A 26,229-nucleotide genomic window follows, 5' to 3' on the forward strand; every position below is an offset into this window, starting at 1 on the left:
ATAAGCAACACTGAAGGCAACTACTGCCTGCTGTCAGTCATTTACCTTCCAGCTCTTCCTAAACATCATCTGTGTTTCTCAGGGGACTTTTGACATGAGACTTTACACACAAATGGGAAGCAACTGGATTCAATTATTTGTAGCTTTGATTGTTCTTCAGGTAAGATTTTGTGATAGATTTTTTTATTTTCTAACATTATGTTGTGAGATTTGTCTGCTTCTTGTAAGAAAACTTTAATTTCTCCATCATGCAGTATGTCAGTTTAGGCTTTTCTATGGTATTTTATAGTGGAAAGGTTGTATTGAATCCGTCATAAATGGCATTTAAAAAAACTAATAAGTTGTAAGTGTAAAACAAATATCACAATAATTTCTTTCTCGTTATACATTTTTTGCTGTGGGTCTTTCCTCACACTCATTCACCCTCGTTTTCCCCGCTCACCTGTTTGATGTCTTATATTACTGAATCTATCCTTAAGGTGTTGAATGTGGGGTTTTAATTAAGTTTGTGGAAGTTTTAATAGTTTTAATAGTTTCAATAGTGTTTTTGGCCCCCCATTTCCTCTCAATCTCAGCATAATCTAGCAGAATACAATTCCATTTCAAAGTGACTCATTTGAAATTAATAATTTTTGTTTTGTAGTAAAATGTTGCATTTGTTTAGCAGAACTGTCATATTTAAAGAACCTCCTCAAATCTGAGGCATTATGTTGTGTTGTGACCCTTCTGGGCCACCGTACATTACAGAGCGAGGAGGAAGCCACAACTACAATGATAAATATTGTGATCACACTAATTTAGTCAATGTATCTGTAAAGTTTCTTAACTTGGTTGCCTGCAGTGATGTTTTCAGTCCAGCAGGAGTCAGTATTGAGTGACACAGTATCAACACACTATCAACATAGTTTGGGCAATGTGCCAAAACGATTCGAGGCCTCATCTATCCATCACTATCTACCAAAAAATTTTCTAAAATTTGTAAACTTGGCAGAATTACTCATTTTTCTTCTGGGATTATTATTCACTACCAAGATTTTACAATACGGAAAACTGTTTTGAAAGGAATGAAGCCTAAAAAAATCATGTTCAATTAGCAATGTGGGAATTTCAAATTGTGAGTTTCTTTTTAACCTAAACAGGATGTTACTTTTCTGTAGATGGCAGTTGTGTCGTCTGTAGAGGAGTCACCATGTAAACCTGGATTTGACTCAGATTTGATATTCAAAGTGAACAAGAAGCATCTGAAACAAAGCACAAGACTGGGCAAAGGTATGTTGAGTTCATCAAACAGTTACTGCTTCATGCTTCCTGAATGTGGTTGTGCTCATCTGTTATGCCCCTTTTTATGTCTAGGGCAGTGTTTTTCAACCTTTCTTGAGCCACGGCACACTTTAACCTTGACAAAAATCTCGCGGCACACCAGCACCCAAAGAAAAAAAAAGCAGAAACTCATAGTCTGTATTGATCTACAGCCCCCCCCCCCCGCACGCGCACGCGCAATCTCACATGCATTTTTGTGATAATTGTGGTGGCAGAAAAAGCAGGAAGTTGCAGATGTTTTTTCTAAAAGATGAAATAAAAGTTTAGTTAGAAAGTATAAAAACTGTTTGATTTGTGTTTGTTGTGGCTTCAAGACGTTTAACAAGGACGACTCATTGTACGCTTTAACCCAATGCATCATGGGAGATGTAGTGTGAAAACTGCCTAAAAATGGCAGACAGACTCGCGTCTTTCAGCTTCATTGTTTTGTTCATTTGTTCCACGGTCTGATACCGGATTCTGTGGAAAGCTACACCGCTAAACACGAGCTTTAGCTGGTATTTTTGTTGGAACTGAGAGACTTTTTGAGCTAAATTGGAACAAGGAAGTTAAGACTTTAACCACTTCTGATTGGTCAGACTGCTGACATGTGATTAAGCCTTCAAGAATGATTGGCGGAGACAGTTAAAGGGGCGGGACTTTGCCGCAAAAAGCTAAATTCGCAGCGAAATCGCGGTACCGTCATTCTTATCAAACTGTCTTTAATAGAATTAAATAAACACAAAGAAAATAATTTTCTGATCTTTTATATTCCTAACAGTGTTTTATCAGGGCCTGTTTGGATGAACACAGAGCTGAAATCCTGGAGATGGGAAATGTTTTTTGATCAGTTAATGAGGGCAATTTCCCACGGCACACTTGACCATCTCCCACGGCACACTAGTGTGCCATGGCACACTGGTTGAAAAACACTGGTCTAGGGGACCAAGAGGAGCATAACATAAAAGTTATGTTTTGCTCCAACTTTAAAGTAATATAAAAAAATACCAAAAGATTTTCTTCATACAAATAATGTATTTACAAAACAACAATAAACAACAATGACTTAATGGTGAAGCAAATGGCTTCAGCATGAACCAAGGCCAAAATAACAAAACCCCACCTAACTGAAATCAGAAATCTAACCAGCAAAAGAAAATGGGAAACAATGACAAACACTGAACATCCTAAGACTAACAAAAAGGATAAAACATATGCAAAAAAATAGCAGTTTACCCCTACAGCTTCACTTAAAAACTAACAAACACCAGACACTACATAGACTACATGGAGTGGGCCTGAACACAAAACCACAAAAACTACAAAACTACATATAACAAATTCAATGATTCATCAGTGAGAGGGATCAGAATCGTATCACTTTGGTTCTTACTTTTCAGCATACATCCCCAGCTGCCATCTTTCTGCGGGCAAAGACAATAGGAGAAGCATAACGGCTGCTGCTCTCTAAAATCACTTGAGATGCTAGCAACTTGTTAATGTATAAAGAGCAGGTTAGGTAGATAAAAATGGAAGACAACAGGTCAGTGGTGAATCAGAATTTATTGAGAGCAGAGATGATTCTAAGATCAGGTTTACAGACCAGCAGGTACGCAGAACTGAATATCAGGGGCATCCAGTTTCAACATTGTGTCAGTGTAAAAACACAATCAGAGGTCTTGTGGTGTGATTTGAACATTGATGGGAATGGCGTGGTGGTCTTACAGCAGCAGGTTTTTAGTGTCACGTCACACCATATTGTGTCTGGAGAAGAAGACGCATCACTTCAACCAATTGGGGACTCAGCTTTGGCCCGTGACAGAAGGTGGAGTCCAAAGCCAACATGAAGGAGATTCTGATAGTTCTACACATGAACTTTAATAAATGTGTCTTATTTGCAACGAGACAATAATAAAAAGACATGGAAATGCGATTACCTATGCTTTTGTAGATCTCTTTAAAATAAATAAACCTGATGTCTCAACATCATCAGTGTCTTTCATGCATTGTAAATCAGATTTACAGATGTACACTCAATGCTTCCATTTAGCTTTGGGACTAAAAACTTTCGATGGTAGCTCCTCCCAAGTCCTCCCAAGTTTGTGAACACATATTTGAACAAGAACTAAAGCAGCAACTTTGACGGCCATCAAAAGAGAGGCAGTGGGACAAATTTGACATGTGAATCGCGTCCGATGTGAATGTAGCTTAACAGTGACATAATGAAAAAAAGGGTTGGCATTACTAATAAGGCTTGAACACCCAAGGTCACCGTCACAAAGACATTAGGATACATTTGGAGGAGTGCCCAAACCCGAATTTGAACTTGGAGCTGATATGAGAAACAAAACACAATCAGTAGTTCGCAAATATATTCAGTTTATCTCGTAAATCTGATTGAAAGAGTCAGGGTCTCACCAGCCACCAACCTCACCACACTTTGCACATCTCTGATGTTGTTCATGTCCAGCTGTTACTCCAGGTTTTTCTTGTAGCTGTTCTTGGCCTGTCCTTTCTTTAATTTAATTTCCCACTAAACTCTGCTCCTCCCCATCCCTTGACTGAAAAGGTATCAAGCAACTTCCATCCAGAAGGTTATGTTATGGTAAGCCCCTCTCCAGCAGGCCAGTCTTACAAATATTTGATGGATGATCACACATTTCCTAAAGTGAGAACAGGGAATAAAAAGGTTTATTGTTTTGTTTTTTCCAGAATCTGCAGAAACTTGACTGACATCAATCTTTATCTTCACAAAAGCAGAAATTAAGAATAAAAATACAGGGCATTAATGTGGATCTGCTTCACCTACATCTGTAGCACTGAATGGTTTGGTGGAGATTAATAATGTGGTAAAAAAAAAGTCTTTAGTGTGGCAACTCTTAAAGGGAGCACCAAGAACTCAAAGGAAAAAGTGTTTGTACTTGATATTTTAATGTATGCTTTGTGTTTTTTATTCATAGTTGGATTCACTGACTGCACCGATCATACAAGGTTTCTCTTCAGCACAGATGACAGTCGCTTTGTGTTAACTACTGATGGAGTATTAACTGTAAGGAACAGTTTTTCCTAAAAGCATCAACGTTTCTTTGATTAATATTTTTGCTTAAACTCACACTTGGTTTTGCCACAAATTGACAAAGTCAAATCTTAGTTGTCATCTTATATTTTAGGTAAAAAGAGCAGTTGATCTTCATGATGGACGGCTGGACTTTTTTGTTCACTCCTTGGACTCACAGGGCAACAAAATGGCTGTTCCTGTCATGGTCCTGCATCATGGACATCACCAAAGCAGAGATGCTGAGCATCACCATGGAGGTCACAGACACCAGAACCATCACAACACCGATGTGGATTCTGACAATACCATAGAGGTAAATTCAAATATGCAACAAATTGAGCCCCGAAAAAAGATTTTACTATATAGAGCTTGATTGTCTAATGACAAGGAGCTCCCTAGATACAAACAGTTTGTCAAATGCCCAACAAGAGAGCAGAACACGTTGGATCACTGCTATACAACAGTCAGCGGGGCTTACAGAGCCGTGGCCCACGCGGCTCTGGGCTTCTTGGACCACGCCCTGATTCACCTCATCCCCGCATACAGACAAAAGCTGAAGCTCTCTAAACCAACAGTGAGGACTTCTAAGATGTGGACCAGCGAGGCTGTGGAGGAGCTTCGCTGTTCGAACACGGTTCCTCCTGAGTCCTGCAGCCGCTAACCCAGAGCGGGGGGACGGCTCGCAGTCTGAATTCTCCCACACATAACAAATCAACAAAACGCACACGTAAAAAAGCATCCTCCCTCCGCTCAGACACAAAGTTATTAATCCAGCTGCTCTGCTCACTCGGGTGCCAGTGGACCAAGTGAGCGTCGGGGGCACGAAGCGCTCCTTCCCCGCATCTCCCTCGTGAGGGGTGTAAGAGAGGCGAGAGCGGAGCGGCGCTTTTCACGGGGCGTCCACAGAGCAGCTGGTCAGTCCCTTATGCGCTCCAAAGCTTTCTCTCAGCGAAACACCGTCTATGCATGACGTAAACCAGAGCAGTAGTGACACACGAGTGGAATGACCTTTTACATGAACAACGATCGGATAAACGATCGGTTTAACCCACCTATCTCGATTGGAAAGAAATTTTGATCCGGACGAGTCTGATCGGGGCAGAGTATTCCGAACTGCGCGTTTACATGACGCATTTTCTTTCCGATCAGGCGTTCATTCCGATTACTTTTGCTCATGTAAACGCGGCTACTGACAGAAGAGGAGGTGCTCAAGCTTTTCCGGAAGCAAAACCCACGGAAGGCTCCTGGCCTGGATGGCATCTCCCCTGCCCAGTAGCGGTTTTAGGCACGGGCCATACGGGCGATCGCCCGGGGCGGAAAAATGACGGAGGGGCGGCGCCAGCGGCTCAGCTCTTGTAAAATACTTTATGCACCACTATTGGTTTACTTATATCACAGAGTTTGTAACAGCCTGAAACCTGGCGGCGCCCCCGCCCCACAGCTGCGCTCCCTCCTGTCTTTGAGAAGTAGACGCAAATGTGTGTGAGAAGGAGAAGGGAGGGGAGCGCGGGGTGAAGAAGGAGAAGGGAGGGGGCGCGGGGTGAAGGGTGCAGGTTGAGAGGTGAGCACGGAGCGCAAAACGCATGCACAAACCTGGCTGGATCTTCTTCCAGGGGGGTAACGGTCGCGGGCCGCGGCTCAGTGCTTGATGAAAAAATAAAAATAAAAATTGCGCCGCCATGTAGCGAATTAGCGCCCCTGGGTGCAGCTGCACGCGCTCCTGCTGGAAATGTTTGACGAACGGGAGGGGGGGGGGGCTGCGGGTATAAAAAAAGTATAAAAAAATCATGCTTTTTTGGTTATTTTTGTGTGAAATGCCCAAATAAAAAATGGGAAAACAAAAAAAATTCTTCACTTAGATGACAGTTGGTTTAGTCGACAGACTTGATACCTATGTCAGGACATTTATGCTAAATGCAGAAACATCTGAAATATGGAGAAAAAAGGTCAAAGCTGGTGCCCAATTTAGAAAGAAAAGAGAAGAAGAGGAGAAAAGAGACAAAGAAAAGGGTATTATCGCATAGCTAGATGCACGTTTTCTAAATTCGAATGCTACCTGCCCTACAACAACAACAACGTTGCAGAGGAAAAATCTCTTGTTTGGTCTATCATGACCAAAACTGAAGTAGGCCCAAATATTGCAAATAACGTCATTTTTAAGATATTTATTCTTAAATGTTTGCTCTGCCTTAACTTGTAACATTAGTTATGATTCGTGTGTCTGTCTGCTCTGCTGTAACACAACGTTTTTGTTGTGTTTTATTGTTGTATATTAGTTCATAATGTTAAATAAGCTTTGATGGTAGCATGCTGCTGCTGCTGCTGCTGCTGCTGCTGCTGCTGCTGCTGCTGTTAGCTTTTCAAAACTCCAGTAGATCAAGTCATACCTGAGGTCACCAATGTCTCAGGAGCAACTCACTAACCTGCTGTTGTTAGTATCAATCATTCAGGGGGGGAACAGATTTCATATGATGACGTTATTGACAAGCTTGCATCAGGAAAGCCACAAAGGTTAGGTTTTAGTTAGTGTTTCTGTTCTTAGTGCTGCAGTTACATTTATTCTAGTGTATTATTAGTGTGATTTGTAGTTTATAATATTTATTTCAGATTATTTGTGTTTGATTAAATATTTCCTAACTGTATTTTCAGTTACAATAAATGGACAAAGTGACTCTATTGGGGGGGGGGCGCCAGAGGAGGGTCTCGCCCGGGGAGTAATTCAGGGTAGAACCGCCACTGCCCCTCTGCCACCCAGAAACACCGTGCAGGTGAACTGGCAGCGGTCTTCACAGACATCTTCAACACCTCCCTGGAGTCCTGCCACGTCCCGGCCTGCTTCAAACTGTCCACCATAGTCCCTATCCCCAAAAAGCCCTGCATAAATGGCCTCAATGACTACAGGCCTGTGGCACTTACGTCTGTAGTCATGAAGTCATTCGAGCGTCTGGTCCTCCCCCACCTCAAATCCTTCACCTCTCTCCTCCTGGACCCTCTACAGTTCGCCTACAGAGCCAACAGGTCTGTAGACGATGCCATCAACCTGGCCCTACACTTCATCCTGCAGCATCTGGACTCCCCGGGAACCCATGCTAGGATCCTGTCATGGACTTCAGCTCTGCATTCAATACCATCCTCCCTTCTCCGCTCCAGGAAAAGCTCCACCAGCTCAACGTGCCTGACTACACCTACAGGTGGATCACTGACTTCCTTATAGACCGGAGGCAGTGTGTGCGGCTGGGAAAGAATATCTCCACCACCCAATCCTCAGCACAGGATCTCCACAGGGCTTTGCATTTTTCCTCTGCTCTTCTCCCTGAATCTTGAATGAAGGAAGTCTGTTTGCACTTTTATCCTGTTGCACTACTGATTTAGACCTTTACAAGGTATCAAGCTAGCTGTTTCTTTTGATGAAAAAGCAAAAATTAGTTTCACCTTTCATTGTGAAAAACTGAAGGAAATCAAAGAACTAATGTTTGTAAAGTAATTCTTGACTTTCCCTACTGTGGAAGTTTGTTCTGGAAACATCAGAAATCAGGTTTAGCTGCATCAAGAGAGAGCATCTGTATTTAACAGAGAGCCTGTTATACAGAGAAAAATACAGAGAATAATAGAGACAGATGGTTTAGCAAAAAGTGACTCTAATGTCCCTACAGGGGACAAATGTCGAATCACTGATTGCACTGGTTTGCATTTGAAAGTGAGGAATTGAAGCTGTTTTAATGCAACGGGGGACTTTTTTTTACTGAATAAGTTCCTTGAGAAGGAAGACTATAGATGAAGTTGTCAATTACTTCACAAATTTTCATCTTTATTTGTGATGCACTTCAGCATTACTGTCTTCAAATATTTTAGTTTTAAACTTCTTGCCTTGTAAATATTCTGTTTTTTGTTTGTTTTAACCGACGCCTAATTTCATTCTGGAAAACATATTTCCAGAATGAAGGACATCCAGATGTGGCCGTCCTTTATTTTCCCAAGTCGAGTAATGGACTGAGGAGGATGAAGAGAGACTGGCACATCCCTCCTATCAATATTCCTGAGAATAGCAATGGACCCTTTCCACTTAAAATGGTTACGGTAGGAAACATCAAAATCTGCTGCAGAACTGCTAATTCTTTTTTTTTTTTTTTTTTGTCTTCAGCTCGGTCAAATCTTTAAACTCACTTTTTTAAAGTCAAATTCAAAAGTTGCAATACCTAAAATATTTGGTGTTAAGCTTTAATGAAAAATCAGCTATTGTCTCATGTTTAATGAGAAATTTCAAACAGATTCGACTCATGTTGTTTGCTAAATAAAAGTTAATGTTGTTGTCGGTGGGTTTTTATTGATTCTTGGTTTGTTCAGATTCGCTCCAGTGAGGACAAAGTTAAGAAGATCCACTACAGTATCACAGGTCCAGGAGCCAATGAAGATCCATTAGGACTCTTTACAATGGACAAAGACACTGGTGATCTGTATGTTAATCAGAGACTTGACAGAGAGAAACAAGCACATTATCCGGTAAGAATGAGATACATTTGTGCCAGGTAATATCTGAGAGATTTTTAGTAAGGCTAAAAAAAAAACATATAAAGAATTAATTTGAATTGATACATTACCAAGGCGGGTACTCACTACGTTAACCCTTGTGCTATCCTAGGCACTTTAACGTTGGGTGTTGGGTCATCTAGACCCACTAGACAGTGGTCTGAACCTTTTTTCTTCAATGATCTTCACTGGTGTCCATGGATTACATGAAATCTTTCCACCTTTATCCACCTTTGTCAAGGTTAGGGAGAACATGTCAAAGTAAGGGTGGGGTCATCTAAGATAGCACAAGGGTTAAGCAAACAACAACAAAAAAGAATGTTCACACAAGAAAACACCACACAAAAGTCCTATTTAACTGAAACAAAAAACTCACCTTTGCAAAACTTTCTTTTAGTCAGCAAACACAAAAAGGAAAAAAAAAACAGAATGCAAAAAAACATTAATTAACCCTAGAGATTTGCCTGTTTTCCTAAAATCCAAGTCCCACAATCAATAATATTTACAGTCCGCTCCTTAGCTGATGTCCACAAATAATAGGATCCATTCGGAAAAAAAAAAACAATTCATCAAAAAATTAAATGAAGTCCCATTCTTCACATGGTATCATGACTTAGAAAAAATATACAAAAACAAAAACAATTAGGGTCGTCACCGCTTCCAGGTGGGCGTCCTTAGGTGCGCTCCTCCTCCCCTCAGGGAAATCCAATCCTCGCCGAAACCGTTCTGACAAGCTGAAGAAACCAAGCGAGGTATCTCCCACTATCCTTCCAAATAAGGCAGGTGACAAAGAGATATACATCTGATGCTGTTGCAGACTTTCCGCATCTGACGCCGGTACGCCCTTTCTCTCCTCGCTCCTTTCATTCAGCTTCTTTCAAAAACTTTTTGGTCTCCTTCCATTGCCATGTCAACCAATCACCAGTCCCTTAGATAGTGACTCCATACATATTAATTACAGGCAGTGTGTTTACAGAATTTTCTTTCATTATTCCTCATTTACCTTTTTTTCTTTTACATCTTGGTCTCCCCTTGAGCAACTGACCATTTAGCCTTTTATTTTCCTTATTTGCCCTTTTCATTTATTCATTTCAACTTATTTCAGTGTGGCAGTGTCACAAACATAAGTGTTATTTGTAATTGTTACATCCATCAAAGAAAAGCACTCATGACTAAAATGTAGAGCCCTGGACATGACATTAAAAACAAGTTAATTTGTTTCCCTTTAAATTAGCATTTTGTGTACGCAACTTAATATTCATATGCACGTTTTAGTGTTTTGTGCGTACAAATTACAAGTATTGATTAAGGAATCAAAAAGTGGATTTCACTTTACTAAGTTGTGCGCATGAGATACTAATTAGTGTGCATGAAATGCTCATTTGATTAAATTTGAGGGGAACAATTTTTTTTTTTCAATGTCGGGTCCAGGGCTTCGTATCTTAGAACCAGTTAAGAAATTGCTATAATTTTAATTTTGCTTGGTTAGATTTGAACAATGTTCTAAATGTAAAAAAGAAGAAAGGGGAACGAGAGGCCAAAAATTATAAGCTGACACTTTATTTAACCCTTGTGCTATCTTAGATGACCCCACCCTTACTTTGACGTGTTCTCCCTACCATGATAAAGGTGGATAAAGGTGGAAAGATTTCATGTAATCCATGGACACCAGTGAAGATCATTGAAGAAAAAAGGTTCAAGGCACTGTCTAGTGCAGTGGTTCCCAAACTGGGGGGGCGCGCGGAGGTATTGCAGGGGGGGGCGCAGTGGAGTTTAGAAACAAAGGATTTGTATGTTTGTGTCAGTGTGGGGGGCTTGAAAATATTCTAATCTTCAGAAAGGGGGCCCTGCAGAAAAAATTTGGGAACCACTGGTCTAGTTGGTCTAGATGACCCAACTCCCAATGTTAAAGTGTGTAGGATAGCACAAGAGTTAAAACAAAAATTTTACTGAAATTGGCTGTTCATCAGCTCAAACGTTTCGGAGCAAAGCACAGACAAACCCCTGTTAAGTCCTAAAAACAAAAACGAAAGGGTCAAAACAAAACACAAAAATTTGTTTTGGCATGCTTCGTGAGACTAAAAGGCTTTTGGGAAGGTTGTGTCAAGTGGTGAAGATGGCTTCATGAAGGGCATCCACTGTCAGGAACTGATGTTCATTTTTGTAAACTTCTCCTACCATCCATCCCCAAATCAGGAGAACATGCAGTTTGATCCAAGACAGTGAGGTTCTTTTCCTGAAAAAAGTCTCTTTGTCAGATGGGTGTTGTGGACTGCAGCATAGTCTTGTTGAAAAACCCAGTCATCACCACACAGACAAGGGTAAATTATGATTCCCTTGCCATGTCCTACCGGGCAATTTTGGGGCATTGATGGAGACGTGGCCTTTGAAGATGCTTTTTGTTTTTCGAAGCCCTTCTCTTGTAAATGCAGTCTGCAAGAGATGCTGTTTGGTCCAGGCTCCAGTCAGCTCCAGTGATGGTCCGAGTCATGGCAGACAGTCCTTTGAATCTTCAGGCTCAGTGCCGGACCGGTCTGGCACTTGATATTTTCATTACATAACCTCATGACTTTTAAATAATTATTTTACTTATTATTTATTTGACAAAAACGTTTTACTGTATTCAACCTCAGAAGCAAAGACACATTGTGAGTGGTCTTGGTTATGCCGCTCAACAATCCTGCCACATTCAAAGACAGTTTTTTAGCCTTTGTCACCAAGAGACTTTGACAGGAGAATTGCTTAGTAAATATCATTGAATGTAAATTATGGCATCAAAAAGCTGTGGTCTGCAACTTTTGATCAGCCAATGACCAGTTCTTTTTATTAATTACTATTTTCAATAAATTGTTCTGTTGCTCCTCCTTTTGACATTTTGATACTCTATTTAGAACCTTGTAAGCTGTGCAAAATCTTGCTTTTTCTCAACTGGTCAAAGCGCTTCTTTTAGTGAAGGCTGCCCCCCCCCCCCCGGTCTTTAATTTTGTTAAAGAGGTTAAATTTTATTGTAGATGTTTTGGCAAAAAAATGTACCTTAGAGTTTGTGTTGTTGTTTCTTGGACAGTAACACTTTGTTCTTTGTATTATTTTGTAGCTGCTTGCACACGCTGATATGGACGATCCTATGGAAATCATCATCAATGTAATTGATATGAATGACAACAAACCTATTTTTGAACAGACATCCTATGTGGCAGAAGTTGCTGAATCTTCACCAAAAGGTAACATCAGTGGATCATTTGTAATGTTTAAACAAATAATAGTTTTTATTTTGTATCCTAACCTTTTCTGGTCAAACAGTTGAATCCAGAGCAGGTTCTGGATCTCAGTAATTTTTGTTAAAGTCCAGTGAACAGAACAGAATCAGATAAAGTAAATAATAAGTAGTGGAAATGGTGAGGTTGACCTACACAAGTTTGAGTCTTGAAGGATTGCATTTTCTTTTCCTACAGTGGTAGATGTTCACCTTCAGAGAGTTTAGTTTTTTCTGCTGAGCTGTGAGCTCTGACGCCCGTGTTAATCCTGTTCTCCAAATACTTGTTACTGTTCCACATTGATTGTGAGAAGTTTCTTCCTCTAAAGCTGTTTTTTCTGGAAGTGAGTGGATGTCAGAGCTGCAGGTAAACTTCAGTCATGATTTAGACTTTAACACTGATGGAAGCAGAAAGAAACTGATGTGTGTAAAGTTTGTTATAGGTTAATGATGTGTTCAGTCATCATGGCTGCATAGTCAAAGCAAAAATACTGGAGAACTGATGGCAGACATGGTCATATTGGCTATTATGAATATTACTGTACATTTCTACTATTTAATCACTTCCTTTGATTTGAAAATCTTTTGGCCCAAAACACAGGATGGGATTTGTCATTTAAATCCAATTTTAATTGTGCTGTAATGTTTGACCTCTTTAGGGACTACAGTGATTCAGGTTAAAGCCACTGATGCTGATGAACCAGGCAATGACAACTCAATTATCAAATACACGATTCTGAGCCAGGAACCTAACCTTCCCAGTGATTCCATGTTTGCCATTAACTCCTTCAATGGAGCCATCATGGTTGAAGGTGTTGGTTTGGACAGAGAGGTAATGATTCTGAAATAAATTTTCTTGAAAGAACAGTTGTTTCTAGAGCTATTATTCTTTTTTATATTTTTTAGTTTTGTAGTTAACATTCTTATAACTGACAGTAAAATATTTTTTTATGGATTTAACCTTCAAACGTTAAAATACGATTTTTAAAGTTTCCCTTTCTATTTTTGATCATTTCATTACACTGTAAACAAACTCAGATTTTCCAGTAACTTTGAATTTTCAGTGTTTTCAAGATTGTTATTTATGTTTTTTTTATTCCAAAGTTTGAAGAAAAAAAAGTTTCTTTGAGCTGCTGCAGATGATGATGATGATGATGATGTGCTTCAACAGAAATATCCTGAGTACACTCTGGAAATACAAGCAGCGGATACAAAGGGAGAAGGATTAACTGGAAGAACAGCAGTAGTTTTGAAAGTGACGGACAGCAACGACAACCTTTCAGTCTTTACTGCATCTACTGTGAGTACAACACATGTGACTGTTTGGTTAACAATAATGTCTGGAAGGGTTTGACGCATTCAAGTTTTCTTTGAAATAAATAATAATGTTCAATTTTTATAAAGAGCATTAAATGTCATTCTGTGGGAAGTTTCTCAGTCTTTTGATTGCATGACAGCTGTGAATATTTCATGTTTTAAATTTCATTTTGGTTTTGTGAGCAAACCCTCTTTGAGCCTTTCATTCTTTTACCTTTTCCAGTATCAGGGATCAGTTGATGAAAACGCAGTGGGGGTTCAGGTTGTTAAAATGTCAGTAACTGATGAAGATGAACCAAACACCCCAGCATGGAACGCCAAGTTCATGATTGTCAGAGGAGATCCTGATAAATTGTTTTCCATAGAAACAGGAACCAACAAACAAGAAGGAATCATCAAAACTGCTAAGGTAAGAAAACAAGGACGCTTCTGAAAGATCCTGTTTTCAAATTGAACAAATTCGGTTTTGGTGTAAAAATAAAGTTTGATTCTCAGCAAATGTACAGAGGTTTTGTCCTGAAGCTGTCCTTCAATCTGATCAACTGTCTTCTGACATTTTTCATCAAATATTAGGGACTGGACTTTGAGAAAAGCAGAACACACACTCTGGAGGTTATTGTGGAGAACGAAGTCCCTTTTGCCATTCCACTGACCACCTCCACCGCCACAGTGGTGGTGACCGTGAAGGACGTCAATGAGCCTCCGATCTTTAAAGAAAAGGAGATGACCGTTCAAAAGTCTGAGGACCTTCCTGTGGAAAGTGTGATCATGAATTCTGAGGCAGAAGACCCAGACTTTGAACGTGAAAACACTGTCAAGTAAAAAATGTCCCCTCATTTTTTTATGCTTCTTTCTATCTAAAATAAATTTAAAAAACACATGATAGTATTGTTTTTTTTTATTTATTACTGTAGTTAAAATGTAACTTAGGAATGTTATCAAAATTGTCAATTAATCCAAATCTGACCAACCCAGAAATAGAGAGGAGGAAGTGTTTTTAAGTCCTTTAGATTCTTTTAATTCTATAAACCTAATTTTTACCTGCAAAACCAGTCCGTCTTTAGTTTATGCAATTGTTTTACACACAGTTGTTCCATATTGTAAACAACTATTGTATTTATACAAACACAAAGATCATTAGAACATTTTTCTTATCAGTGCATAAAAAATAAAAATATATGGTTCACATTTTTATGTGCAGGTATAAAATAATTGATGACCCTGAAAACTGGCTGACAGTGGACGAGGATTCAGGGCTGATGAAGGTGAAAAGCCCCATGGACAGAGAGTCCCCTAATGTGAAGGAGAATAAATACACGGTGCTCCTTGGTGCTTATGATAACGGTAAGTGGAAAGTCAAATGAAAGAATAAGGCTCCTGACTAATTTATTAAATTGCGTGATTGCATTACAAGGAAAAGTACAGGAAATGTGTTAGTACTTCAAGTCCTCCATCTCCTTTGTCTCAGCTCCCTGTGACCTCACTGTTGTGATGTAGGCCTATCTAAAGGCCCGTACACACCGGGACGAATATTCCAGCGTTTTTCGCCACGTTTTTTGTGTTCACACCCAGGCGATTTTCGCTGACGATGAGCCGAGCGAACATGCAATTTCATTCCCTGACATTAGATGGCGCTTAATGTAAACAGAAATACTCCTGTACACAAGGTGGCGCTGCGCAACTTTACGCTTCTTATAGTCGCTTTTCACTCAGAAGAAGATAGCAAGTATTTACGCGCTTGTCAGAATAATACAAAGAAAACATGAATATTTCAAGCACCAGTTGCTCCAACTGGTGCTTGGTTCGGGGATATTTTAGAATGTCCGTCATTATTTCTTCGCGGCAGTGTAGACGCTACTTGGCGTCTATCTTCTTCGCTGGTATGTGTTGTTAGCAAGGCAGTTTTGTGTTTGAGTGCCCCCAAGTTGTGTTTAACTGTAACTTCAGAAGCTCCGGACACGTGTGCAAAAGCGCCATTCTCATTGGTCGAATAGATTTCGACGCGAGGCGTCAAAAAAAAAAAAACGAACCCAAGGCGTTTTGTTTTTTTTGACGCTTTGGCGCGTGGCGTTTTTTCGCGTCGGTGTGCACACTCTCATTGGTGCCCTATGTTTAGTCACGAGGCGTAAAATTCGTCCCGGTGTGAACAGGCCTTTACTCTACAAAATAGGTTATAGAAACAAATTGGTTTCTAAACTGACTACATTTTACATAATAATAAGGATGGTTTCTGCATTTATGAAAATAAAAGTCATGTAACTTAAAGGTGCGAGTTGTGTTGTGTAACCCTCACTGCGGCTTCTTGAGCAGCTGCTAAACCCCCTCACCAGCATTCCACACACCTGGTCTGTTACCACCCTTTCCCCATCCCAGTATATACACGTAGAACCATTGACTGTAGAAACAATGGATCCCCTCTCCCATCGTGTTCCAAATAGAAAGTACCTGCTGATTCCAAGAAGTCAAAACACCATAGACTTCTACTGAGAGAGTTATTACTCAGTTAATTTATTTTGTGAGAGTAATCATTCTGGCTCTGATACATTTTTCTTAACATCTTTGTAAGAAAAAATAATAATTTTCTTAACATCTTCTTTATTGAAGGGCTTCACAGTGGCGCAGTGCTTAGCTGTCTTAATTTACAGCAAGAAAGCCCCTTGTTCAAGTCCCGGCTGGGGAACCTGAAACATAACACCAACAACACTTCTGTGTGGAGTTTGCATGTTCTCCCCGTGCATGCGAGTGCGAGTGTGATGGTCCTGCAACAGACTGGGGACCTGTTCAGGTTGTCCCCTGCCTTCACCCAAAAATGGCCATGATAAGCTCCAGCCCCGTGACCCCAAAAGGGCAAGGTCACCTGGGGAGAATAAATGTCACACACTTGCATGACAGCTAACGGGGCTTTAACGTTAAAAACATTTGAGCAACAACAAGATTTAGTCTTAGACCCACTTAAAATACGTGGGGAAAATTCCACGATTGGCATGTTTGAGATGAGCCGCCGCCGCGCCTGGATCATTGATGAGACCAGGCGGGGGGGTGGGGGGGGGGGGGTGGGGGGTGAAGGCACACGCTGAGCTGCAGTGAGACTGAAAGAGAAAAGGAAGTTGGAGTTGTCCTTAACATTCACTTGAGTTTTAACCCTTGTGCTATCCTATGGGGTCAAGATAACCATTGACGTGTTCTCCCTACCATGACAAAGGTGGATAAAGGTGGAAAGATTTCATGTAATCCATGGACACCAGTAAAGATCACAAATCATTGAAAAAAAAAGGTTCAGACCACTGTCTAGTGGGTCTTGATGACCCAACTCCCAAGTGCCTAGGATAGCACAAGGGATAAGCCATACTGAGGGTTTCAGCTTTTTGGGAGGAAGTGCTGCCAAGTGTCCAGCAGTAAGAAGTAAACAAGTGAATCTGTGTTCAGAAGAACCCATTGATGGAGGTTTCAGAACTTTAAAATTTGAGTGATGTTTTGTATTCAATAGTTATATTTCAACAGTGTTAACTGAACTGTGTTAATAAGGATCTTAAGTCAGAAAACAGCAGATATAGAAGACTGAAAAAACATAAATGTATTAGTGATTTATTTACGCGTTTATTCTTTTATTTTATTTTATTTGAGAGTTTTTTAAGTAACTTTTGTACAGGAAACAATTAATAGTAGAGCATCGTTAATGGTATAGTACATGTTCCTTACAAATTTACTGGCTGTGCGTGTGTTTACTCTCATTCATTTCACTGCCACTAGCAGAGTGAACGGACGGACGGACGGACGGATGACTTTATTTATCCCACCATGGGGAAATTCTGTTATCTGAGGCAGCAAAAAAAGACATCCAGGAAATACAGCACTTAAAGTGAAATTCACCAAAAGATAAATTGACCTTCAGTGTACTTACAGAAATAACATTGTAAATAAAAGCAGAAAACACCACCAAAATACAAAGTACACACCAAAAGAAGCAACTGTTAAGGAACAAAACCAACTGAAAACAACTGCATCAATAAGTAACATACTGGTACATAAATGAGTGAATGAAAGACACCCGTGGGTCCATAGTGTGTCACTGTAACACGGTGTTGTAACATTGTAATGGCTGTGGGGAGGAATGACCTGCGGTAGCGCTCCTTCTTGCACTGTGGCTGCAACAGTCTCGTGCTGAAGGAGCTAGTAAGCGCCTCTACAGTTTGGTGGGTTATCCATGATGTCCGCTACCTCCTCGATGGACTCTAGTGTGCAGCCCAGGACAGAGCCGGCCTTCCTTACCAGCTTGTTCCTTACAGGTCTTTATGTCATTTCAGAGTCAGGCGAAGTTGGTCGTTGTTGAGTCTCTGTCAGTAATGCCTTCATCCACATGTTCTGCAAACTGCAAACTGTATTTTCCTGCGAACTTTTATACCAGAACGTTTTTTTGTTTTTTTCCCTTGGAACATAATACCACCTGCGAACAGGAACTGGTGCTAAGTTTGATTGACAGATCTTTGACCCTCCCATTACAATTTGATTTGTTGGGTTGTCGGATCAAACCAACGTGGACTCAATTTGATTGAATGTTGTGTTGAAGATACGCACACACACACAGATGCACACATCCACAGAGATAGAGAGACACAACGCGGTCTTTGTCAATATACTTTTTAATCTTGGATGTTATGGAAACAGCAGGTCTTTCCTAGACAGAGGGATGAAGTCCAAGTCAAATCAAGAGTTGTTGGTGTTAAAGTCCAAGTCAAGTCACAAATTACTGTTGTTCAAGTCCAAGTTGGGTCTAAAATCGTCATGACTGGAGTCTGACCGGAGTCCAAGTCATTTGATTTGAGTCCAGACCTCTCCTATCAATGTCTGTGATTAAAGTTGGTTCAAAAAGGTTTAAGTAAATCTTAAAATGTACCCTACTGACACAAAGTCTATAAGAAGTTTCCAGTTCACTGAGTCCTTCCTGAGATTACAAACGCTTCTGCAACTTATTTCTGATTTATGACTTTTGTCTTTCCAGATCCAGTCCCAGCCACAGGAACTGGAACCCTGGTCATTATACTTGAAGATGTTAATGATAACCCTCCATTCATTGAGGAGCGTATCATCAGGGTGTGTCTATTTAGAGCCAGGTGGATGTTGGTGGTCCTTTGTCTGATGCACATCTGCTTTAAAAAATACTTTGAGATCACTGTGGAATGTCTTCAGCACACAAACATACCAAAGCGTTTAATTCAATGTGATGGTTAATATTATGATCAAATCTGAAATTTCTGTTAACTTCAAATGTGATTCTTCAAATGAAGAATTACAGATATTCAAAGTGAAATTCACACATGTAATTCCTCTTGTCTTGTAGGTCTCTTGTAGGGAGTGCTTGCTTAAAAATGAAGATAACTTTAGTAACAACTCAGTTCCTTCATTTCTTGACACTGTGGTTTGTTTAAATGGAGCAACAAAACCACTTCTATAAAGCAACATACCAACTGGGCATGTGTGGTGCATTCATGAACGCAGGTTTTTAACACCATTTTAGCATACTGTGTTAACGCAGGTCTGTCGCTACCTGATACTACCGCATCTACTTACAGTTAGAAGAGGCTTGGTGCAAAATGTTGAAGTGGTGCAATTCTTGTGTATTTTGCTCCAGGCTTTTTCTTTCACAGCTCTATTACTGCCGCGCGTTCCAAAGTACTATGTAATTGATATTTTTCTATGATTTTTCTAAATACTCAATGCAATTGACATTCAGCATAAATTTCGAGTCACTAACCATTAGAGTACATAAAATATTGAACAAACCTCTTGAAGATAACAGTACTTTGTTCCAAAATTAAACCCTTCAAATGCAACATTCCATATTATTATGCACAACATGTAGTTCCACATCATTTGATAGATTCTAAAGAACTGAAAATGATCAATGAATTTGCTGCATTAAGAGGTCATATTTACTGAAATCAATAGCTATTCCAACCAAAAACATCTTAATGGGTCACGTCACATTTTGACATAGTACAACTTATTTTGTAGCAGCTTCACAACTCTTGCATCCATTGAACTTTTGGAGAGTCTCTACTTGATTTTTCCTTGCAGGGTATTAAAATAGCCTCTCAGAGCTGCTGTTTGGATGTGAACTGCCACCCACCCTCCAAGATATTTTACTTGAGGACGATCCAAAGGTGTTACGTGAAACCAAGGGGGTTAACCCAGATGCAGGAAGAATCAGGAGACTAATGAACTCTTAAGGCTATTTAATGCCAAAGCGCTAAACCAAACAGAGAACATCCAAACAAAACGCTGCGACAAACATATGCAGGGACAGAGACCTTAAAAAGGAACCAAATCAAAGGAAAATGAGAACCAGCTGTGGGGAGAAGCAACAGACAGAGAAGAAGAGCGACCTCCAGAGGGAGCACGGCTGAGCAGCAGGAGGGTGAACGTATCATAACCCCCTTCCCGAAGTCCGGCTACCAGACGGACCCCGACGGGGCTGATCCGGGTGGAGGCGATGGAAACGGGCGATCAGCCCGGGGTCATAGATGTGACGCTCTGGAACCCACTGCCGATCCGCAGGACCGTAACCCTCCCAGTCCACCAAGTATTGGACGCCCCGTCCCACTCTCCTAGAGGCGAGAAGCTCCCGAATGGTGTAAACAGGTCCCCCATCCACCATCCGAGGAGCAGGAGGAGGAGCTGGAGCAGGCTGGAGACTAGAGACCTTAGCAGGCTTCAACTTGCACACGTGGAACACTGGGTGGATCCTCAGAGAGGAAGGCAGCTCCAGTCGTACAGCCACCGGGTTGATGATTCGGGTGATGGAGAATGGGCCAATGTACCGGGGCTGCAGCTTCCTGGAACCACCCTTCAAGGGAACATCTGTAGCAGACAACCACACCTTGTCTCCCACCTTGTACTCCGGGGCAGGGGTCCTCCTACGGTTAGCCACCACAGTGAGCCGCTCCTGGTTCCGCAGGAGTTCTTGGCGGAACCTGCTCCAGGTACGGCGACACCTCCTCACGAAAGCCGCCGGACCCGAAGAGGAGGCCAATTGTTCTTGGTGCGGGAACAAGGGGGGCTGGAATCCGTACGCGGCCTGGAATGGTGAGTATCCTGTGGAGTTAACTAGAGAATTGTGGGAGTACTCTACCCAGGGAAGTTGTGCAGCCCAGGTCTTAGGATTCTTACTGCACATTGCCCGCAGGGAAGTCTCCAGATCTTGATTGTACCTCTCTACCTGGCCGTTGGTCTGAGGATGGAATCCAGAACTCAGACTGACCTTGATCCCGAGGAGGTTGCAGAACTCCTTCCAGAAAGCCGCGATGATTTGGGGGCCCCGATCCGAGACGATGTTGAGGGGAATTCCATGAAGACGAAACAGATGCTGTGAAATCAATGTTGCTAGTTCCTTGGCCGAAGGAAGTTTCTGCAGGGGAATAGCATGGGCTAACTTGGAAAAACGGTCGATGATAGTGAGAATGACGGTTTTACCCCTTGAGTTTGGCAGTCCAGTGATGAAGTCCATAGCAACGTGGGACCAAGGTCTGGACGGCACAGGTAGAGGGTGAAGCAGGCCGGCGGGAAGGGTCCTGGGGGTATTCACACTGGCACAAACGGGACAGGCAGACACAAAGGCCCTTATGTCGGAGGACATAGTAGGCCACCAAAAGCGCTGGGCTATAAGAAACCCCGTCCTTGTTACTCCGGGATGGCAAGCTAGCCGAGAGGAGTGCCCCCACTTTAAAACCATGGTGCGTAGGTCAGATGGTACAAACAACCGGCCCTCTGGACAGCCTGAGGGAATGGAGGCCGGATCAGGAGCAGAAGCCTGTACCCTCCGTTCCAGGGACCAACGGGTGGTTCCAAGCACCAGGTGGCCAGGGATGATGGGTGTGGCCTCTGTGGGGTTCTCCTCCACCTCCTCCTGTTGGAATTGGCGAGAAAGGGCGTCGGGCTTGATGTTCTTGCTCCCTGGCCGATAGGACAGGGAGAAGTTAAACCGGTCAAAAAACAGAGTCCACCTCGCTTGGCGAGGATTGAGGCGCTTGGCTGAACGAATGTACTCGAGATTTTTGTGATCGGTCCAAACTAGAAATGCCCGCTCAGCCCCCTCCAACCAGTGGCGCCACTCCTCCAAAGCCACCTTCACCGCCAGCAGCTCTCTGTTCCCTATATCGTAGTTCCTCTCCGCAGGAGTGAGCTTGCGGGAGAAATACGCGCAGGGATGGATTTTATTATCAGACGCTCTCTGTGACAACACAGCCCCTACCCAAGACTCAGACGCGTCCACCTCCACAATGAATTGTTTGGAGGGATCAGGCAGAGTCAGAATAGGAGCTGTAGAGAAACGTCTCTTCAGCTCGCAAAAAGCCCTCTCCGCCTCCTTATCCCAAACAAAGCGCACCTTAGCTGAAGTGATCTTATGAAGGGGTGCAGCAACGCCACTGAAACCTCTGATGAAATGCCTGTAGAAATTGGCGAATCCCAGGAAGCGCTGTAGTTGCTTCCGACCAGAGGGAACCGGACACTCCAACACAGCCTTAACCTTGGAGTTATCCATCTGGATCCTCCCAGGAGAAACCACATACCCCAAGAACCGAGTCTGCGTAGAGTGGAATTCGCACTTCTCGGCCTTGCAGTAAAGGTGGTTCTCCAGGAGGCGCTGGAGTACGGCTCTGACGTGCTGCACGTGGGACTCTGGGTCAGGAGAGAAAATCAAAATGTCATCCAGATAGACAAACACAAATTGGTTAAGCATATCCTTCAGTACATCATTGATCAGTCTCTGGAACACTGCTGGGGCATTAGTTAGACCAAAAGGCATTACTAGGTATTCAAAGTGCCCGCTAGGCGTGTTAAACGCAGTCTTCCACTCGTCACCCTCTCTCACTCGAACCAGGTGATAAGCATTCCTGAGGTCCAACTTAGTAAAGATACGAGCCCCGCTTAGCAGGTCAAAAGCGGAGTGCAGCAGTGGCAAGGGGTAAGTGTTACGGACAGTAATAGTGTTCAAAGCCCTGTAATCAATGCAAGGGCGCAGACCCCCATCTTTTTTCCCCACAAAAAAGAAACCTGCTCCTGCCGGAGAGGAGGACGGACGAATGAGCCCCGCCTGTAAGCTCTCCTGCAGATACGAGTCCATAGCCTCTCGTTCAGGTGGCGACAGGGGGTAAATGTGACCCCTCGGTGGTTGAGTCCCTGGCAGGAGGTCGATGGCACAGTCGTAAGGGCGATGGGGAGGAAGAGAACTAGCACGTACTTTACAAAACACAGAGCCCAAATCATGATAGACAGACGGAACTTTACAGAGATCTGGAGGCTCCGGAGACTTTTGGACCTCCACAACCTTACGAACAGAGGCAGAAGCAAGACAATTAAGCAGACAAAAAGGACTCCATGACAGAAACCGCCCCGAGGCCCAGTCGATGTGAGGTTTGTGTCTGCTCAACCAGGGAAACCCTAAAATAACAGGAGGTTTAAGGGATTCAACAACATAAAACGACATGGTCTCAGAGTGGTTTCCAGAGATCAACACAGAAATTTTAACAGTACGAGTAGAAACCTTGTGTATGAGGGTCCCATTAATGGCATGAATGTCCAATGCTGGAGACAGAGGTTCAGTGGGGATTTTCAGTCTGTCCACCACCTCCTGGGAGATCAGATCCCCATCAGACCCCGAGTCAATAAGAGTGTCAAATTCCACCTGGGCTCCAGCATATGCCACCAAAACCTTGGTGGAGGGACGAGAAGGCGAGGAAAAAGAATGGTTGCGGCTCACCAGTTTCCTCACTGCTGGGGAGCCCTGGCGTTTCCCGGACAGTTGCGCACAACGTGTCCCGAACGTCCACAATAAAGGCAAAGTCCCTCCCGCATGCGGCGCTGCCGTTCAGTTGGAGAGAGACGGCCCGCTCCGAGCTGCATGGGCTCCGGGGAGGAGTTTGAAAGAGGCGGGGGAACCTCCGCGGGACGCGGTGGGCGGTAACCAGGAAGGCTGCGTTGCTCGTTACCCCGTTCCCTCATCCTACGGTCGATACGAACCGCCAGATCGATAAGCTCCTCTAGGTTGTCTGGAAGTTCTCTCGCTGCCAGCTCGTCCTTGAGAGCGTCAGACAGGCCCTGCAGGAAGACGTCGAGCAGTGCTTCATCTGGCCAGCGGGTGCTGGCAGCCAAGGTCCGGAACTCCACCGCGTAGTCCGAGACACAGCGGGATCCCTGCTGAAGACGAAGAAGCTCCGACGCAGCAGCACGATGAGGCGTGGTGGGATCGAATACCGTGAGAAGCCGAGCGGAGAAGGACCGAAAGGAGCGACACAGCTCCGATCCGCGCTCCCACTCCGCCAGTCCCCATCGTTTGGCTCTTCCGGTTAGGTAGCTCAGAGCAAACGCCACCTTGCTCTGCTCGGAGGGGAAATCGTCAGGATTAAAGTCAAACTGCAACCGACAGGAAGTAAGAATCGCCGGGCAGACTGCAGCAGTCCCATCAAACGGTTCAGGATGGCCCAGTCTGGTCTGCCGAGGAGAAGATGAGGGCGCACGTTCCAGGTGGGAGAGGCGTTCGTGGAGCTGCTGCATACCTGACATGCATCATTGCAACTCCTGAGCCAGGTCTGCCCGCTCCATCCCGGTGACGGAACCATCACCGGCGGAGGATCCGGGTAAGTCTCGTCGAGACGAATCTCCTGCTGGGTTGGACATGGTCGCAGCGTAATGTTACGTGAAACCAAGGGGGTTAACCCAGATGCAGGAAGAATCAGGAGACTAATGAACTCTTAAGGCTATTTAATGCCAAAGCGCTAAATCAAACAGAGAACATCCAAACAAAACGCTGCGACAAACATATGCAGGGACAGAGACCTTAAAAAGGAACCAAATCAAAGGAAAATGAGAACCAGCTGTGGGGAGAAGCAACAGACAGAGAAGAAGAGCGACCTCCAGAGGGAGCACGGCTGAGCAGCAGGAGGGTGAACGTATCAAAAGGTTCTCATTAGGGTTGAAGTCAGGGGAGGATGGGGCCAAACCATAAGTTTTTCTCCTTTTATGCACATAGCAGCCAATGATGCAGAGGTATTCCGTCCAGCGCGAGATGGTGCATTATCATGCATGAAGATGATTTTGTTACGGAAAGCACAGTTCTTCTTTTTGTACCACAGAGTAAGTGTTCAGTCAAAAACTCCACATACTTTTCAGAGGTCATTTTCACACCTTCAGAGACCCTATAGAGGCCGATCAACTCTCAACATGATTCCGGCCAAAACATCACTACACTGACGTCACAGCCTTGTTGGGACATGGTGGCCATCCACCCACTATTCCATCCACCTGGACCATCCAGGGTTGCACGGGACTCATCAGTGAACAAGACAGTTTGAAAATTGGTCTTCATGTATGTCAGGGCCCACTACAGGCATTTCTTCTGGTGGCTGAATAGAAGGTTTACATATAATTGCAAGTGTCTGGAGGATCCCAAACCTTGAAGTTTTTGGGACTCCAGAAACACCAGCAGCTTTACATATGTGCTTGCTGCTTTGTTATGGTATTATAGCAGCTGCTCTCCTAACTCTGTACAAAAGTGCTCTCCGCACTGTCTATATGAAAGACTTGGTGTTCTGTTATTCTGACTGGGCACAAACCACACTTATTAATTTTCTCCTCCATGATCCATTTTCAAAGTGCGTGCACTTCCGTATTTTGTATAAGGCTTATACCCATACATCACCACCAAATTACAGTCCCTGATTAGTCAAAGTTCAACTTGTTTACCGTTCAGTGTGAGTTTAATTGCTGTATGTTTAGTTTGTAAAACCAGCAAACTGACTTGTAAACTTGCGTAGCGATCTGTGAATGTGAGGGTTTAAATGCAGAAGCCTGAAGCACACGTATGTGCACTTTTACATGGACTTTTCATTGGAAATGAAAGTATGTTTCCAAGCCCATTCTGAAGATTTACAAAAACAGAATTATCACTCAGAGATGTTGCAGCACTCTTTATATTAGTTTGGAAAGGAATTACTATGAAGCAAAAATCTGCAAGAGCTGTTATAGTATTATATTGGAGTTTTATATTTGGAAACTCTAGTTTATTGCTGAAGGTAGGATAGAGTGGAGGCATAAGGCATAAATGTCAACAGTCAGATGATGATCCCAAACTGGAGCCTAAAGGACTTTTCTTTTCTAGGTTTGCAGGGATGCCTCAGCTCCTGTGCTGTTAACTGTAACAGACAGAGATGGACCTCTTCATTCTGCTCCATACAATGTGATGGTACATGAAGCATCCAAACCCAAATGGAGCGCTCAGATGAACAGTGACAGTATGTCTGTGTTCATAAGACTCAAAATGAAGCCATTTTCATACTTAAAAAGAAACATAATTGGAGATTTTAAAAAGAAATAAAGCAAGACTTCACCTTTAGAAGAAGCACTTTTTTTGTTTTTGCTTTATGCTTGAACATTGGCTAAAATGTCAACTTAATCATTATCGCTCCTTTTGCAGTTGCAATACAATTTTCTTTATCTTAAAATTAGAAATATGATTACATTATTTCAAGATTTTTGTTTGTGCTCAAAAATAACAACAAAAGGATAAAAGTAGGGACATATTTCAGAGTAAAGTTTTCTTTTCTGTCTTTGCAGAGACCAAAGTTGAACTGGTTTTAAAATCCAGTGTGTTGAGTGGAACTTACCAAGTGATCCTGAGGGTTTCAGATACTGATGGTTTGGAGCAGAACTGCACCATACAAGCTAAAGTGTGCTACTGTGTGGAAAACAAAAGACTGTGTGCTCCATTTAGGAATAGTTG

The 26,229-nt window shown here is 42.7% G+C and overlaps 2 protein-coding genes across 3 annotated transcripts in view; both read left to right on the top strand.

Annotated features, from left to right (window-relative positions):
* On the top strand, positions 1–26,020 carry LOC101172313 (cadherin-1-like). 2 transcript variants are annotated; one of them, XR_002874699.1, is made up of 14 exons: positions 1–160; positions 1,158–1,269; positions 4,260–4,348; positions 4,470–4,670; positions 8,294–8,434; positions 8,702–8,857; positions 11,979–12,105; positions 12,797–12,969; positions 13,309–13,437; positions 13,678–13,863; positions 14,028–14,272; positions 14,656–14,798; positions 18,454–19,615; positions 24,411–25,720. XR_002874699.1 is itself a non-coding variant. In XM_023963134.1 (14 exons), exons 1-14 carry the CDS (start codon positions 95–97, stop codon positions 25,822–25,824), a joined length of 2,076 nt encoding a protein of 691 aa, XP_023818902.1. In that variant the 5' UTR covers positions 1–94; the 3' UTR covers positions 25,825–26,020. The 2 variants fall into 2 exon arrangements, 1 of the variants encoding a protein (XP_023818902.1); XM_023963134.1 differs by having other exon boundaries at positions 18,454–18,545; positions 25,609–26,020.
* The window catches only part of LOC105357330 (cadherin-1-like), a 66,857-nt gene that overhangs the window by 38,712 nt on the left and 1,916 nt on the right, over positions 1–26,229 (top strand). The window lies entirely within an intron of this gene.

The sequence above is a fragment of the Oryzias latipes genome, chromosome 15 (genome assembly GCF_002234675.1).
Source record: "Oryzias latipes chromosome 15, ASM223467v1".
Classification (NCBI taxonomy): domain Eukaryota; kingdom Metazoa; phylum Chordata; class Actinopteri; order Beloniformes; family Adrianichthyidae; genus Oryzias; species Oryzias latipes.

Coding starts and splice junctions, on each gene's coding strand:
- LOC101172313 (XM_023963134.1), top strand. CDS start 95: ATGAGACTTTACACACAAATGGGAAGCAACTGGATTCAATTATTTGTA. Junction 12,970..13,308: donor GTGTTGGTTTGGACAGAGAG/GTAATGATTCTG, acceptor GTGCTTCAACAG/AAATATCCTGAGTACACTCT. Junction 18,546..25,608: donor TTGAGGAGCGTATCATCAGG/GTGTGTCTATTT, acceptor TTTCTTTTCTAG/GTTTGCAGGGATGCCTCAGC.